The sequence below is a fragment of the Mixophyes fleayi genome, chromosome 1 (assembly GCF_038048845.1).
Source record: "Mixophyes fleayi isolate aMixFle1 chromosome 1, aMixFle1.hap1, whole genome shotgun sequence".
In the NCBI taxonomy this organism is placed as follows: Eukaryota; Metazoa; Chordata; class Amphibia; order Anura; family Limnodynastidae; genus Mixophyes; species Mixophyes fleayi.
The window spans coordinates 192,867,740-192,882,516 of NC_134402.1; the positions used below are offsets into that span (position 1 = coordinate 192,867,740).

Below are 14,777 nucleotides of genomic sequence, written 5' to 3' on the forward strand. Positions count from 1 at the left end.
GAGCTTCACACAAGCCCTAAACAGAAGGCTAAAGCTGGGTACACACTACAGAAATTTCGACCAACTTTTTATGCAGAGCGATTTTACATGCGATCGATGGTCCGATCGCTCGGTCCGTGGACTGCATACACACTAGCCTTGTTTAGGACGATAAAGGGAAGAGCGGACGTCCCTTTAGCGACTTTTTACAGCCATGTTGTCGTGAGCAATGACTGTAATTTCGTACTCACTGTTGTGGATCGGTCGGAAGTTTATATACACAACAGAAACGAGATTGGAACGAAAATATTAAACGGTACGACCAACCAAATGAGGCGGCAGTCGTCCATTTGGGCAGACTTTCGACCATCGTGTCGCTGCACACACTGACCCGACTTTTGAACAAGCGGTCGTATGTCGGCTGATTTAGCCGATTTATTGGATGAAAACTGTGTAGTGTGTACCCAGCTTTAGGTGGGAGTTTAAATGGTCTTTTTTAAAAATATGCAATCCTCTTTTTACCTTATCTTGTAGAGTTTGTTATTGTAGTTTGGTAAAGATTACCTCTATAATCCAGATACAGTGCCTACAGAAAGTATCCATACCCTTTTTGGAATTTTTCAAACTTTATATTTTTGTGTCATGGATTTATTTGGGAATTGTTAACACTGATTAATAATAAAAAAAAATCTTGATTACACCTAAATAAACACTTCAGCAATTGTCACATTAATAATTGAGTGTAGTCCATTTGTGTACAATTAAAGTGTTTCAATTGATTTACATATAAATACATCTGTCTGGGAATTCACAGTTGGTTAGCACATCATAAAGATCAAAAATGTTCAAAGCAAATCTGATTAAAAGGTTATTGATAAACATTAATCAGGGGAACATTTTCAAACACTCATAAGCACTGTCAAGTCCATCATAAAGAAATGGAGTGAATATGGTAAAAGTGTAAATTTATCTAGAACAGGTAACCTTCCCTGCTTCAGGGATAGGAAATGTTTCAAAATGAATGGTGCAAGATAAAGAACACAATTTGGAGGAGTACCTGCTCCATTCTGCAACAGGACTTAGGAGATATATATGTCAATGGGATAATGATTTAAAAAGTACAGAAAAGCTGCAATGGAGAGGCAAAAAAAGTTATGAATTATTGCAGTCAAGTCTAGCACCACTGTTCCATTGAGAACCTGTGAAATGATTTGAAAATTGCTGTTCACCAGAAGTCCCCATCCAATTTGATGGACTCCAAGGGGTATATTTACTAAACTCGGTCTGAAAAGGTAGAGATGTTGCCTATAGCAACCATTTAGATTCTAGTTATTTATTTAGTACATTCTTCAAAATGACAGCTAGAATCTGATTGGTTGCTATAAGCAACATCTCCTCTTTTCAAACACACAGTTTAGTAAATATGTCATTGTCATCATTTCAGCTGAAAACTACCAAATATTACCTAGTTATCAAAGCTTGACGTAATCCGTAGCAATGCCAAAATATTTCTGGGCACAATTATTCAGCAAATGGCAGTTGATAATGGAAATGAAAGATATATTCAGGATAACCCTAATATGAACGAGATCTCAGAAGAAATAATTTTTTCAAAACCGGATTGAATACCTTTCTGCAAAGTATACAATGAGCTTATGATCACCTCAAGGGAACTCCTGTTATAGTGGTCCTAGGCTGAGCAGTCCAAGGCCAGTGACACTATATTATATGTTGAGGGGGGACAGAAAAACACCATATTCCACAGAGACTCCCCACCCCTCCCTACAACATATTGCACAGAGACTTGATGGGCTTAAACTCACAGGAAAGCAGATGTGTCTGTGGGGCCTGGCCGTAAATGCAACCATTGCCATCAAATATTTTGCACTACCTGAGTCACTAAAGTAGGTAATTTGTGTGTTAAAACAACCCCATGTCCAGGATTCTCACAGGCCTTGCTGTAGGTACCCCTGCCTCAGCTGCGTCTGGTATCGCAAGTGCATCGAAAATACTAACCGGAGGAGCTGCTTTATCGTCCAGACTGTGTTCTCAATACACTGGCACTACAGTCATGTAACATTCACTGAACATGGCCATAATGTATCATAATAAGCAATGTCGTTAACCAAATGGTTACCAAACTGCGCCGTGGCTGCCTGGGGTACCACGGAAATCTCATAGGAGTACCGTGGCCAGGGTCAGTAGTAAGCAAGGCGGGGGACTGCTTGTTAATTATTTTTGGCTTAGGAGTGCCTTGAAAACCTTATGGAGACTCTAAGGGTGCCTTAAACTGAGAAACTTCGGGATCCACTGAGTTAACCAAAGTTCATCCAGGTAGTAATGCGCATGGGAACTGATTTTGAGTTTGAAGAAAAAAAGATGTCCTTCAGCATATAACTTTTTGCGTGTTTATGTTTTCAGTAACACCCGTCTTATGGTGCGTCTAAAGTTAAATATGACTCATTTGCTTCCGTTTTGTGTTGGTACATAACTTACACTTTTTTCAAAGATCTGTGGAACTCAGAATACCAATGTATTTCAAAGGGCATAGCTAAAGTGCTTTTCTGCCCCCTAATTTGTCTGGCAAAACACCAGGGGTCACAAGTGTGAAGTTATTGCAGCAAGTTGTGCGCATGCTCAGTGTTTCAAATTTTGTGTGAAATGCAATTGTCTCCATCTCTAAATCAGCCCCAGTGGGTGCGTAGATGGGAAAGTTTGACATGAAGTTAGTTAACTGGTGGCCCAATTCAAGTGTCACTGCTAAAATCTTCGGGTCAGAAGTTCCCACCAAAGGTGATATGCTTATATGTACCTGCTCAACAAAGTCTCCCAAGAAATTCTACTCTGTCACTGTCAGCAACTTTGTTCGGTTTTCATTTTGATTTTATGAAAAAAATACTCTAAAAATGATCTTTATCAAATACTATCCATGGTTTAAATTTAAAGAATGTCAATTAATGGAGATTTATTTTTCTCTAGTGTTCTGTATGTACTTTATTCTAGCTTGCATACTGCATGGCACGTTATTAGCATTTTAAACTGTAGGTGGAGTTTACACATAATCTACAGATTAGCAGACCTTGTATGAGAGAGCGCAGTAAATCGGCAGTAGAAGCTGTTGTGACACTTTCTATTAGAGATCAATTATCGTTCATTACTCATTATTTAACAGCAGACAGAGTGGGAATTCTGATATAAATCTGTGTTTTATTAACCGGGAAACGAAAGGAGTTTGTTTCACAGGATGTAGTAACTCTCATTAACAGTGGAGGAAAGGAGGGTGAATAAACTTAAATGAAGTGTAGCCTAATGTCTTATTTGAGTTTTCTTTTACTGAATGTCTTATTTTGTGTCCTGTTATGTTACTGGCCATTACTTGTACTATATGCTCACTAATACACATTTGTTCTACAGGACACTGCGGGGCAGGAAAGGTACAGGACAATCACCACAGCATACTATCGGGGGGCCATGGGCTTTATTCTGATGTACGACATCACCAACGAAGAGTCATTCAATGCTGTACAGGACTGGTGAGTGCCGATATATAATGAAAACATATTTTCTATATTTAAGTGTATGTATTGTTTTGTTTTGTTTATGTGCTACTGACATTGAGCAGCTTTACGATTTGGCCCACTTATCCTAAAAGAACTGTGAATCTTTTTATATTGTATTTGTATTAATCAATAAATTCATTAGAATAATATAAAATATTTAATTCAGCTAAGGAGCAAACCACCCAGATTAGCTTAAAAATGTGTTTTAAGGGAAAATGCCCCCCACCCTGGCATGCGAACTAGCAACACACTGACCTGATTTGTGAACTGTTAGTCCTGGATGTTAGTCCTGGATCCATTTTCTTTTTTGCTGCCGTTATGTTTAAAATGATGACCAAGAAGTAATGCTAAAATAATCATGCCCGACAAATTTAGCATAGAGGAATTCTCCTGAAAATGGTAATCATGATTCATTCCCTCGATCAACCCAAATAATACATTCTAACAATCAAATCTGGTGATACCTTTTTTTGTAATAAAGGCATCAACTCCATATTTAAATTAATTTAATGAATCATCTATCACCTCCCTAGGGTAAAAAAAAAAATCCCATAGTCTGACTACCCTTACAGTGAATAATTCATTTAGGCGTTTATAGCCTAACATAGCCATAGAATTTAGCAAGACCTCAAACAACCATGTACACCAAGTAGGGCTGATCAAAAGGAAATTGCTAACTATCCTGACAGAGAAATGTGAATTGGAGATGGCAAAAGTTTTGTACTTAAGAGTACAGTGCAGTGGGAGGACAGACTAGGCCTTAACCAGAGAAAGTGGATACAATCCAAGGCTGGCCCCAGCCAAACACCCAGAGACAGTTACTAGTGTTCTTAAGGACTACAGACGGTTGGTCCGTAATTCAAGCGCTGTAGCCAGACCTATTCGAGAGAAATAGCTGCACAAAGAGGTAGACTGGACACTCGTGCGCGAGCTGGCATTCCAATTTTTGAAAAGGGTCCTGATGAGTGATCCAGTACTGGGAGCGTTTAAGTGTAATAAGGACTTTTTATACACTGATGCATCCCAGTACAGCCTTGGAGCAGTACTAAGCCAGGATGGGCCTAATGGGTAGCCTGTATCTTTTTTGTGCTGCACACTTTATAAACAGGAGGTGTGACATGCTATTATTGAAAAGGAGTTCTTGACCATTGTTTGGGCTGGGTGGCATGTCACTATAATGAATGACCACAACCCTTTAAAGTGCCAGCAGCACACCCCTGGAGGGGGGGTAGTGGCACATTGCTTGCAGTGGACCCTAATGCTTCAGATTTACAACTTGCATATAAGTAGCAGACCCACAGAAACACAGATGGAACCCTTGCTACAGACCGCGGACCTTGTATCCAAATCGTGTTGCTATGTCAAACTGGTGACTTGCATTGATAAGGTGGGGAAAGGGTGTAATGGAGTTCCCCCTTTCCCAGATCCACACAATGTGTGAGAATATTATTGAGCTCAGACCAGCAGCAGAATAAAGAAAATTGCTCTGGACTATTTGTCTCCAGGAGTACCCAGTGTCAGGTTTGAGAGCAGAAGCTCTAGAAGAGATCTAATGAACCTGGAAGTAGTGTTGCCTCTTGGAAGCCCCAGAAGGTTAAATACCTCAGTGGCGCTTAATTGCCAATGCTTCAAGGCTGCATCTCAGGATCTGGTTCTCAACCTCAGAGAAACCGCTAACGAAGCCCTGGATGCTTGTGTGGAACAACTAAATATTAAATTTCCCAGCCTAAACTCAAGTGGTGAAATTGTCTAGAGGTGGTTAAGTTCCCTGGGTATTTGCTGCATATGGGCAGACAACCCACTGTAAAATGTCATAGCTGATTGTCTTGCACAGATGAGGGGGTCACCCTGCATTAATTAAGGGGGCTCATATGCCAATCCACGGACCTGTATGTAAAATTGTATAAAAGTAGAACGAATAGCCCATGTGAATGATATACTCTTGTGGTATATGTTTATGCACTTGGAAAAAATCATATATAAGAGCTAAATGAGCTGATAAACACAATCCTAATCAATCTTGCTTGTGATCATGACAACTACTACTATGTTCCTGTAACCAACAGATGAAAACTCACACTTTAATTCTTCTGCTGACTGTCCTGCATTGAGCATAGAATTCTTAAGTCGGCAATGAGTAAAGAGGTGCTGCAGCGCTTACATGTTATGTAAGAAGTGTGAGCGGTTTTAGGTGCTGGTAAAGGAGCCTAGTGGTTTCAGAGATTACCCTACTACAACTGCAGACACCAGGTTGGTGTACAATTGACAGTCACAGTTGGTGAGTGTCTGGCTTCGCCATGCAGCTGCTGTAGCAGTTATTACTGGTTGCTAAAAGACCAGCAAGGCCCCAAAATGTGAGGTGTCCTAACCCCTATTGAGTTGAAACTTTATCTATTGTTTCTGAACTGCACATTTTTGTTTAATTCTGTGTGCTAGAAATATGTTTGGAGTCTACTTTGTTTTTATTTGCTAAATAAGTCCAGTTAAGCTTCTGATCAGTTGAATTCAGGTTGAGTTTGCAGTAATTTATAAAATGAACCCGAATAACTTGTAAGTGCCTCCTTACAAATTTAAATCTTCTTTTGAAAAGATCATAGTTGGCCAGACTTGCCTAAATGAGTGGTGGGAGTAGATAATATCATTTTCTATAGCACTGTCTTGGTGGAATCCCAGTCAATAATCAAAATAAAATATGAATTTCAGACTAAATGCTTACTTATGCTATGGTTAAATTTAATTTGTTAAATATGAGGGATTTGAATTCCCCCTAATAAACATCGCCTAGCTTTATCATTCTAACACCTTCATAAGGAGGATGTAGTGGCCATGCAGGAGACACATTTATTGGCCAAAGCTCCTTCTCTCTTTCAAGATAACAGATTCCTGTTTTGTTTTTTTTTTTGTTTTTTTTTTCTGTTTTTGTTTTTTGTTTTTGTTTTTTCTACACGGCCAATGGTTACCTAAAGGATAATGGGGTTCCTTGTTGGTTCCCTCATGGATGAGATGGTCACTATTATATCTCATTATGCCCCTAACTCTAAACAGATTACTTTCCTTAGGTCCACCTTTCAGGAAATAGAAAAACACAGAGAAGGTAGCTTAATTATCATGGGCGATTTAAATATTGTTACAGACCTCAAACTATATAGGTCCTCTACACGCTCTCATAATGGTGCAGACCTTGTAGGCCCCTCTGCGGCATTTGTGAAGCTGTTTGCATAGCCTGGTCTCTATGATGTCTGGAGGGCCCAAGCTCCTTTGGAGAAAGATTTTGCCTATTACTCCCTGGTACATAACGCATATTCATGCATCAACTTAATTTTGTCTAATCGATGGACTTTGCAAAATACTCTTGCTGTCCAGATCCTCCCGATATTGTGGTCAGATCATGCTTCATTGATGTGGACTTGAAGGTTCCCTCGGCCGCATGTCCCCCCCATTTTCTGACGATGCTGGAAGCAAAAACTGTTATTGAGGAGACCTAAGACCTGTATACCTCTACTAAATATCCGGAGGATACTTCTGTTTCTTCTGTTCCCAAACCAGGCAACGCCATAACATCTTCTCAGACGGATAGCACTACTCAACTATGATTTAAAAATATTTGCTAAATTGATAGCGAACAGGCTCATTCCCATCATTTCAGCACTTGTGCACCTGAACCAGGTTGGTTTAATTTTGGGTCGCCAAATGTGGGACAATACACGGCGGGTTATTGAACAAATTAAAAAAGATGGGTAAGGAATGTTGGAACTGTCTTTGGATGCCCAAAAAATTGTTCATTTGGCTCCACTGGAAGGAAATGCAAACTGTTCTGGTATGGTTCGGTCTTCAGGATTGGATTCTTAGCTCTATTTTGGCTTTGTATGATGGACCTACAGCAGGGGTTTACAGTAATGGCTTCTTGTCTGGTAGGCTACTGATTACCAACATTCTGGATCCCTTATTCCACTGCAGTGTCCTCACCCTTAATAAAGTGGCTTAGCTGGCATGAGTTTGTCTGATTGTATGAGACTCCTTTGTCATCAGACTTCCCCAAGCCATCCCTCAACCTAAGCCTTTCTGTTTGATTTGTGACATGTCACAGTGGGTGTTTTGTGTTACACTTGTATGTTATGTATTTCAAATATTATGTATTTTTGTAGTCTCCCCCTCCCCCCCCTTCCCCTTCCTGTATTATTGATTCAAATATCACAATTATAAATTGTGTGTGATTTCTGGACTCACTGTGGTCAGTAAAAAAAAAGAGTTAATTTGATGCGACATCTTCCCTTACAACAAGCACTTTGCTGAGCCTATGTTCTGTGTCATGTTGCCAGGAAGAGTTTCTCACACCTAGTAAGCTGTCTCAGCATCTTATGAGATAAACATGTTACCACATCTGCTAATTTCCCTTATACTACTAAATAGATTAAGTCTGTATTTGAAAAGCTACTAGATGTGGGCATGGATCATACTTGCCAACCTTTTTAAAGTTCTTTCTGGCAGATCGCAGTCAGGGGGGCGTGGTTGGAGGGTGGGAGGGACAGGGCCCCATGACAAAATGTGTTTTTTGACGCGGGGGCGGGGCCAGAATGACGCGAATGGCGTCATTTTTACAGCAAGAGGCCGTTTGCGGGATATTTGCCTGCTCTCCCGGGAGTCTGGGAGATCTACCCGAATTTCGGGAGTCTCCTGGACATTCCGGGAGAGTTGGCAAGTATGGGCATGGATTGGTGTTATGTTTGTCACAAAAGGATGTGACTCAGTGGTCTCCATATGCTGGACAGACAGAGGGACTCTATGAAGCTCCAACGCCTAGAGGTAACTAACTATTCCTGGTGAAGTGTGCTGGTGACAAGGAGTAAGTTCATTTGCATATGAATAGTTTACTGTCCGCCTCCCTCACAAGCTGCTCATTGTTTATAAAGAAATATGAACTTTCAAAAGCATTCCTTCATATTTTGTGTTTTCAGAAATCTCTGTGCCATTTTGAACTTAGGGACAGAAGCTGCAATGTGTATTATTTGAAAATATACTACTGTACAGAGAAACACTAGTAATCCTGTATATTCCACAATGAGCCTTAATGTCCTATTTCATGTGCAATTGAGCAGAAAGTTTTGCCTCTGTAATGTGTCAGATGTCCCTCTGAATGACCTCCCAGAGGAACAGGCATAAAAAAACCCTTGCATATTATCTATAATATAAAAGCCTAGTGGCGTGTGTTAACCTGTGTGTGTGTGGGGGAAAAAAAACCAAGCTGCAGCGCCACCTGCTGGGCGGAGTTATACACTGACCTACTAAATTCTTAGTGTGTGTGGAAAAAACCTCAGAAAGGGCTGAAATTTGGTATACTAAGATGTTTTTAATTTGTTAATTTAATTTGTTAATTGTTAAAAGTGTTTGTAAAGATTTAAAAAAAAAATATATATATATTTCTTGAAGGAGAAGTGACAGTTGGGAGTGGTTGGTGGTTGCCGGGGTGACAGAGCGAGAGGAGTGTGATACTCAGGACCGCTGAGAGAGATCCATGTGTCTGGATAGACATCTGGATAGATGTGGCGATAAAGATGAAGGATGAGGTGATGGAGAAAAATGATGAGGTGGTGACATGTGGACAAATCCAGGTTAAAAAAGGGCGCTTGCGTCGGGAAGTAATGCTCTTCCCCTGAGGAGGCCTGGCCTAGCCCCAAATGCATGACAAGAACCTTTTTAACACCTTAAGTAGCTTGATTTGACTAGAATGCATGAGTATCGTGCACGGGTTAACTTGTTGTAAATATTATTGTAAATAGTCAGTTTTGGCTACTCAGTCTGATCAAGAAGCTGCCCAATCCACCCCTGTCTTGCCCCAGACATACAGATTAGAAAACGTACATAAGTTTTCTATTTATGTATTTTTATCTCATTGTTTTCTAACAATATTGCATTTATTTATTTTGTAATTTTATTGTATGTTTTTATTACATGCAGTGACCTATATTATATTAAATCTAGATTTTAATACGTCTGCCCTTATTCTTCAAATCCATAAGTCTTTTAAGAAGAGAAGTATTGGTTGGCTGTATTCTAGAGTATGCTAGGGTGTGATGTTAAACCCTTGAATGCTGGTGTGTGAATGGTTAACCTGATTTGCTAACAATAATCATAGTGTGTAACAGAGTTTGAGTTCTATTGCCCTAATACAATAGGTGGTGGCAGCGATTAGGTGTTTATGGATGTGAGAGCTGAACAAACACCTCCAAAGCAAGTCTAAGTCTGTAATCTCTGTGACTAATGACTACTAGATTGAGTGCTGACATGTTGTTTAACTCATTGCAGTAATATCCAAATCTTTGATGTTTCAAGTGCATTCACAATCACTTTACAGTTTCTGAACGTGTGAATTACACTAATTGCAGACATAGGCCTGCGCAAACAAATAATTTAGCGACTGCTTTTGATCACATGCAAACAAGGTGTCTGTTGTATTGTAAAGATGTATTATGTATACTATATGTTTTAAGTAATCATTTTCAGTAATGAAAGTGCATCAGATAGTCCATGAAAATATTTTGGTATCCATACAATGTATTTCCTTGGTTTGCGCTGGAATAAAGCACAAAAGCTGAAAAATGTCCTATGTTGTAGCTTGTCCTACACAAAAATCCTAAAATGGGCTGGACAAATTTATTGGAACCTTTTTTATAAGTAGTTAGAAATAATTAGATTTGAGGTATATTATTCATTTTCACTTTTGAACTGAACTAGACATCTAGACCTGAACAGGCCAAATTTTTTTGGAAGAATGTCCTGTGGACAGATGAGACCAAATTAGAGATATATGCAAAAGCACATCATCCCTATATTTACAGAAAGCAAAATTGGTGGACAAAACCCTCACTTACCCCACAGTCAAACACGGAGGAGGTTTAGTAATGTTTTCAGGTTGCTGTTTTGCATATGGCACTAGGTTTCTTGAATCTGTGAAATCAACGTGACTTTTGGAGCGCAATGTTTAACCCTGTTTCAGAAAACTGGGTTTCTGTCGAAGGTCATCCAACAGGACAATGACCCCAGTCACCTAAACTTCAAATAGAAACCAGGGATGCTTCAAGACAGGACACTGAAGTATTACAGAAATGGAAGTTGGTCTGTTTTGTTCCTTTCTTTTCATTGTTTTAAAGTAGCCAGCAATGAGTCCAGATCTAATTCCCATAGAAAAACAGTGATCGGATCTGAAAATAGAAGTTGGGAGAAGGCTATAGAAAGCAGATTGACAGGATAGACCTCCTATACCACCCTGTCTGTTGTGTTGCTGGTGAACAGCTGGGCTTGCCTTGCCTTGCCTTGCCACCATCCCCTTTTATTTATCCCAAATGCACCCTCTAACCGCAGTAGGAGGGGCTTTTGCTGCTGTCACCACTAGCTCCTTAGCGGCACCTAGGACTGCATCCTTCTGGGTAACTTTCACTGTTAGGGTATTCCTTTGCTTGGCGCCTGGGCTGGTACACCTGATCTCTTGCCTTCAGATCAGGGTTGCTGTGGACAGATTCCTTGCCTTTCACAATGGCCATAGCTGCAGGTGGTAGGCAGAAGGTTGGTACTGAAATGCTGGGTCCCAACCTCAGAACAACCAGATAATGGATTAGATTTGTTCTAATTTGTGGCCACGGGAATTACAGCAGGTAAGTAGGCGTCAAAGCAGGTTGCTTAAGCAGTGGATGTTTTATTAGCTCAGGAAGTCCTAAAAAAGGACAGTTACACACAGATGGAATAATAATGATACATGGTCAGACAGTACGCTTTTTATACAGATTTTCACAGATACCCTGGCAGGAGGTAATCTAGCCTCCTTCATCCCCTCTAACCAATCCATGTGCTTCATGTAGATTGCCTATAAATCAGCGCTTTTACATTGCTACTAGCGGCGCCACTACATATGAGATTTTCTATTGAATGTTTACCATCAGGATATAACATTTCTATAATCTTGCTTTGAATGCAATTTAATTTGCAAAATTCACATTCATCTGTGATCACTTGCATAGAGAGTCTACCAGCAACGATAATTACCTCCTCCTGTTTTTCAGGCTCAACAGACATTTTGGTCACTGAGCGATGAAAAGGTCTAATTAACGTGAGATTACCTGTCTCTAGGCAGTTGCAAAACCCAAACATGACATAACGTCTCAGAAGTCCATATATTTCCATACAAAACGCATACCAATATAAAAGGATAAGTACATTTGCACTGATATGCAGAAGGGCATTGCACTCCTAAGTAAAATAAATATCTTCAATAAGTTATTTCCACTTGATCCAGCCACAAATAAGTTATTTATAAGTGATCGAGCTACACAAATGATTGCAATTATTTTAACCAAAGTCTGTTATCAAATGAGTATTTATCCTATATATTGTATATCTATATCGCATGAACAAAAACATGTAAGGGGGAACCCATTATAGTTAGTATTAATGAAAAGCTTTACCGCTTACAAATAAACACAACTGGTCAAAATGAACAGGTATTTTTCACTAGCGAACTCAAATAAAAAAGTCAAAGTGGGAAAGTACATTTATAGGCCGTTCTCCTTTGACAGAGCATTTGTGTGCAATAGCGTGTTTAGTCTGTACGTCTGTATATAACAGCAGTCCAATATTGAAGAGTGTGTGTGTGTGTATATATATATATATGTATATGTGTATATGTATATGTATATGTATATATATGTATATATATATGTGTATATATATATATATATATATATATATATATATATATATATATATATATATATATATATATATATATATATATTCTTGTTTATTTCTACTCTTGATTTACTTGCATGCACAATCATCTGATACCGAGACAATAACTGTTACTCATTACAATTAACTTACCAGGTCAACTCAGATCAAAACATACTCCTGGGACAATGCTCAGGTTTTACTTGTCGGTAACAAATGTGACATGGAGGATGAGCGAGTAGTGTCATCAGAGCGAGGAAGACAGCTGGCAGAGCACTTGGGTAAGATAAGTGACGAGACTGCATACTTGGGGGTTAACATTGGTGGAAGCCAAATGCTAATTGAAGAATTCCAAATAAATATCACTGTAATATCGCTGCATAATCTGTTGTGCTGGGCCTTTATCTTTCAATTGGAAGGTGATTGTGATTGGTTTGCATAGTTTAATAGTTTCTGTATAGGCCTAACCCATACCTCCCCAAATTCCAAACTGAATAATTGCCACACTTTAGGTGCCATTGCACCGAAACTGCTAACCTATTATGCCCAACCATGTACCCAGTTGAAAGTGGGTCTGAAATATATAGAGCTTTGTACATATTACTCATTGCTAAATGGTTACTGTGCAGCAAAAAGTGTGACAGTTAGCCTAACATTTTATTACTATCATGCAGGTTTCGAATTCTTTGAAGCCAGCGCCAAAGACAACATTAATGTGAAGCAGACATTTGAACGTTTGGTGGACATAATCTGTGAAAAGATGTCAGAGAGTTTGGACACGGCTGATCCAGCTGTTACCGGAGCCAAACAGGGACCTCAGCTCACTGACCAGCAGGCTCCACCACACCAGGACTGTGCCTGCTAAGGAACATGCCTCCATCTACACGTACACATGCACACACCGCATTCCACACCCCTGTCCCTTACGGCTGTATAGTGGTGACCTCTCCCCCACTTACCTTGAAACCTGCATATCATCCGAAGATGACTTTGTCTGTTACAACCTTTTTAGTTAGAATCTATGTAGCAAAGCGAGCGTTTAAATTGCGTGGTTGAATAAAAAATAGTTTAAAATTATATATAAATAAATATATATATATCTATAGAGAGAAAGCGAGAGTTTAACAAAGTTAAGTGGGTACAGCCGGCAGAGAAATGATTGAAGAAATACCATATTAGTACACTAGTTTTTCCCACTATAAAGGCATCCTTTTAGCTAAGTTGGAGCTTTGAAAGAAGACTATTCACTGCACAAAATAAAAAAGAAATGCCACTAACTGTACTAAATTGTTGTTTTTTTTCAAGCATTTCTATGGCTAAACCCATCAGAGACCCTTTAAATGTGTTTGCATGAAACATTAATGTTCTATCAGTTCACCTGAATTGCTTTTTTGTGTGTATGCATTCAAACACTACCATATCGTAACTTTCACCACTCCTTTTTATGTTAAGAATATTTATATCAATATATATATATAATTTATTTATTATACTTTTGTTTTCCTGTGTCTGAATCTGCAATATGTATGTGAGAATTTATCTTCCTATTTTAAAGGAGTGCCCCGTTCTAGGTTCCCGCCACAAGGAGGTAGCTGCTTATAGGGGAGTACTGTGGCCAGTAACAGTCCTTTTAACGTCCTGATTTTAGGCAGTGATTAAAATATTATCCTTTACATAAATGTTCTATTTAATTTTTTGATCTCCTAGAGTATATAATCACATCAATATATAGCAAATTGTATGTTAAATATTATAGGCTTTCTAAACTGCATTTGAGTGCTGTGAATTTCCTCTGCAATTTTGTGTATGTAGTTAAAAATAGAATAAGTGAAAAGAGGATCATTTTGTTTTAACAATTGTATTTCTAAAAAGAGCGAGCTCTTTATAAAACCTCTTTAAAGGTGCAACAGCTCCATTTTTTTTTTGTTTTTAAAATAGTTTTTCAGAGCACATCATCTGGTGAAATGAGAAAGTATCCAAGTATTTTACAGTATATATTTGAAATGAGCTTGTCAAACTGGTAATAATTAGCAGTGTATGCCAAAATGTAGTCTTGCTTCTTTTTAAGTACACTTTACTTTTCTCCAGAGCTATAAGACTGTATTTCATGACACACACACATCAGTTTTTTTTTTTTCTTTCTTTCAATATTTTTTCCTTGTTTCTAGTTTTTCTTTTTAAGAAATCCAATTTATTTAAGCTCATCTTTTTATTAAAGACGGTGTAAGTGATAGAAAGTAGAGGCTGGGTGGCGAGCTAAGATGACACATTTGTTGGCAGGACTCTTTCAGGACATTTGCAAAGTGGCTTTAATGGGGTAAACTGGACTCTCATGCAATGTGACATAAAACGGATATCAGAGGGGTTGTCAGGGAGGAAGGAAGCATTGTTGGTTGCACCTTTAACAGAAATGGTTTACTTGATTTTTCCAAGTTAAGAATAAAAGTCTTCAGTCTGCTGTAAAACTCTATTATTATTTGTTGTTGTTCATTAACCTGGTACAAACATTTGGCTCACAAT

General features: G+C 38.8%; 1 protein-coding gene across 1 annotated transcript in view; it reads left to right on the forward strand.

The window, feature by feature from the left end:
• Positions 1-14,722, forward strand: part of RAB3A (RAB3A, member RAS oncogene family) — a 56,741-nt gene extending 42,019 nt beyond the window's left edge. Inside the window, exons 3-5 of the mRNA XM_075204687.1 lie at positions 3,394-3,512; positions 12,414-12,538; positions 12,932-14,722. Coding sequence (XP_075060788.1) covers positions 3,394-3,512; positions 12,414-12,538; positions 12,932-13,122 — 435 coding nt within the window. The 3' untranslated portion in view covers positions 13,123-14,722. The remainder of the gene's footprint in view (positions 1-3,393; positions 3,513-12,413; positions 12,539-12,931) is intronic.
• Positions 14,723-14,777: the final 55 nt, after the last annotated feature.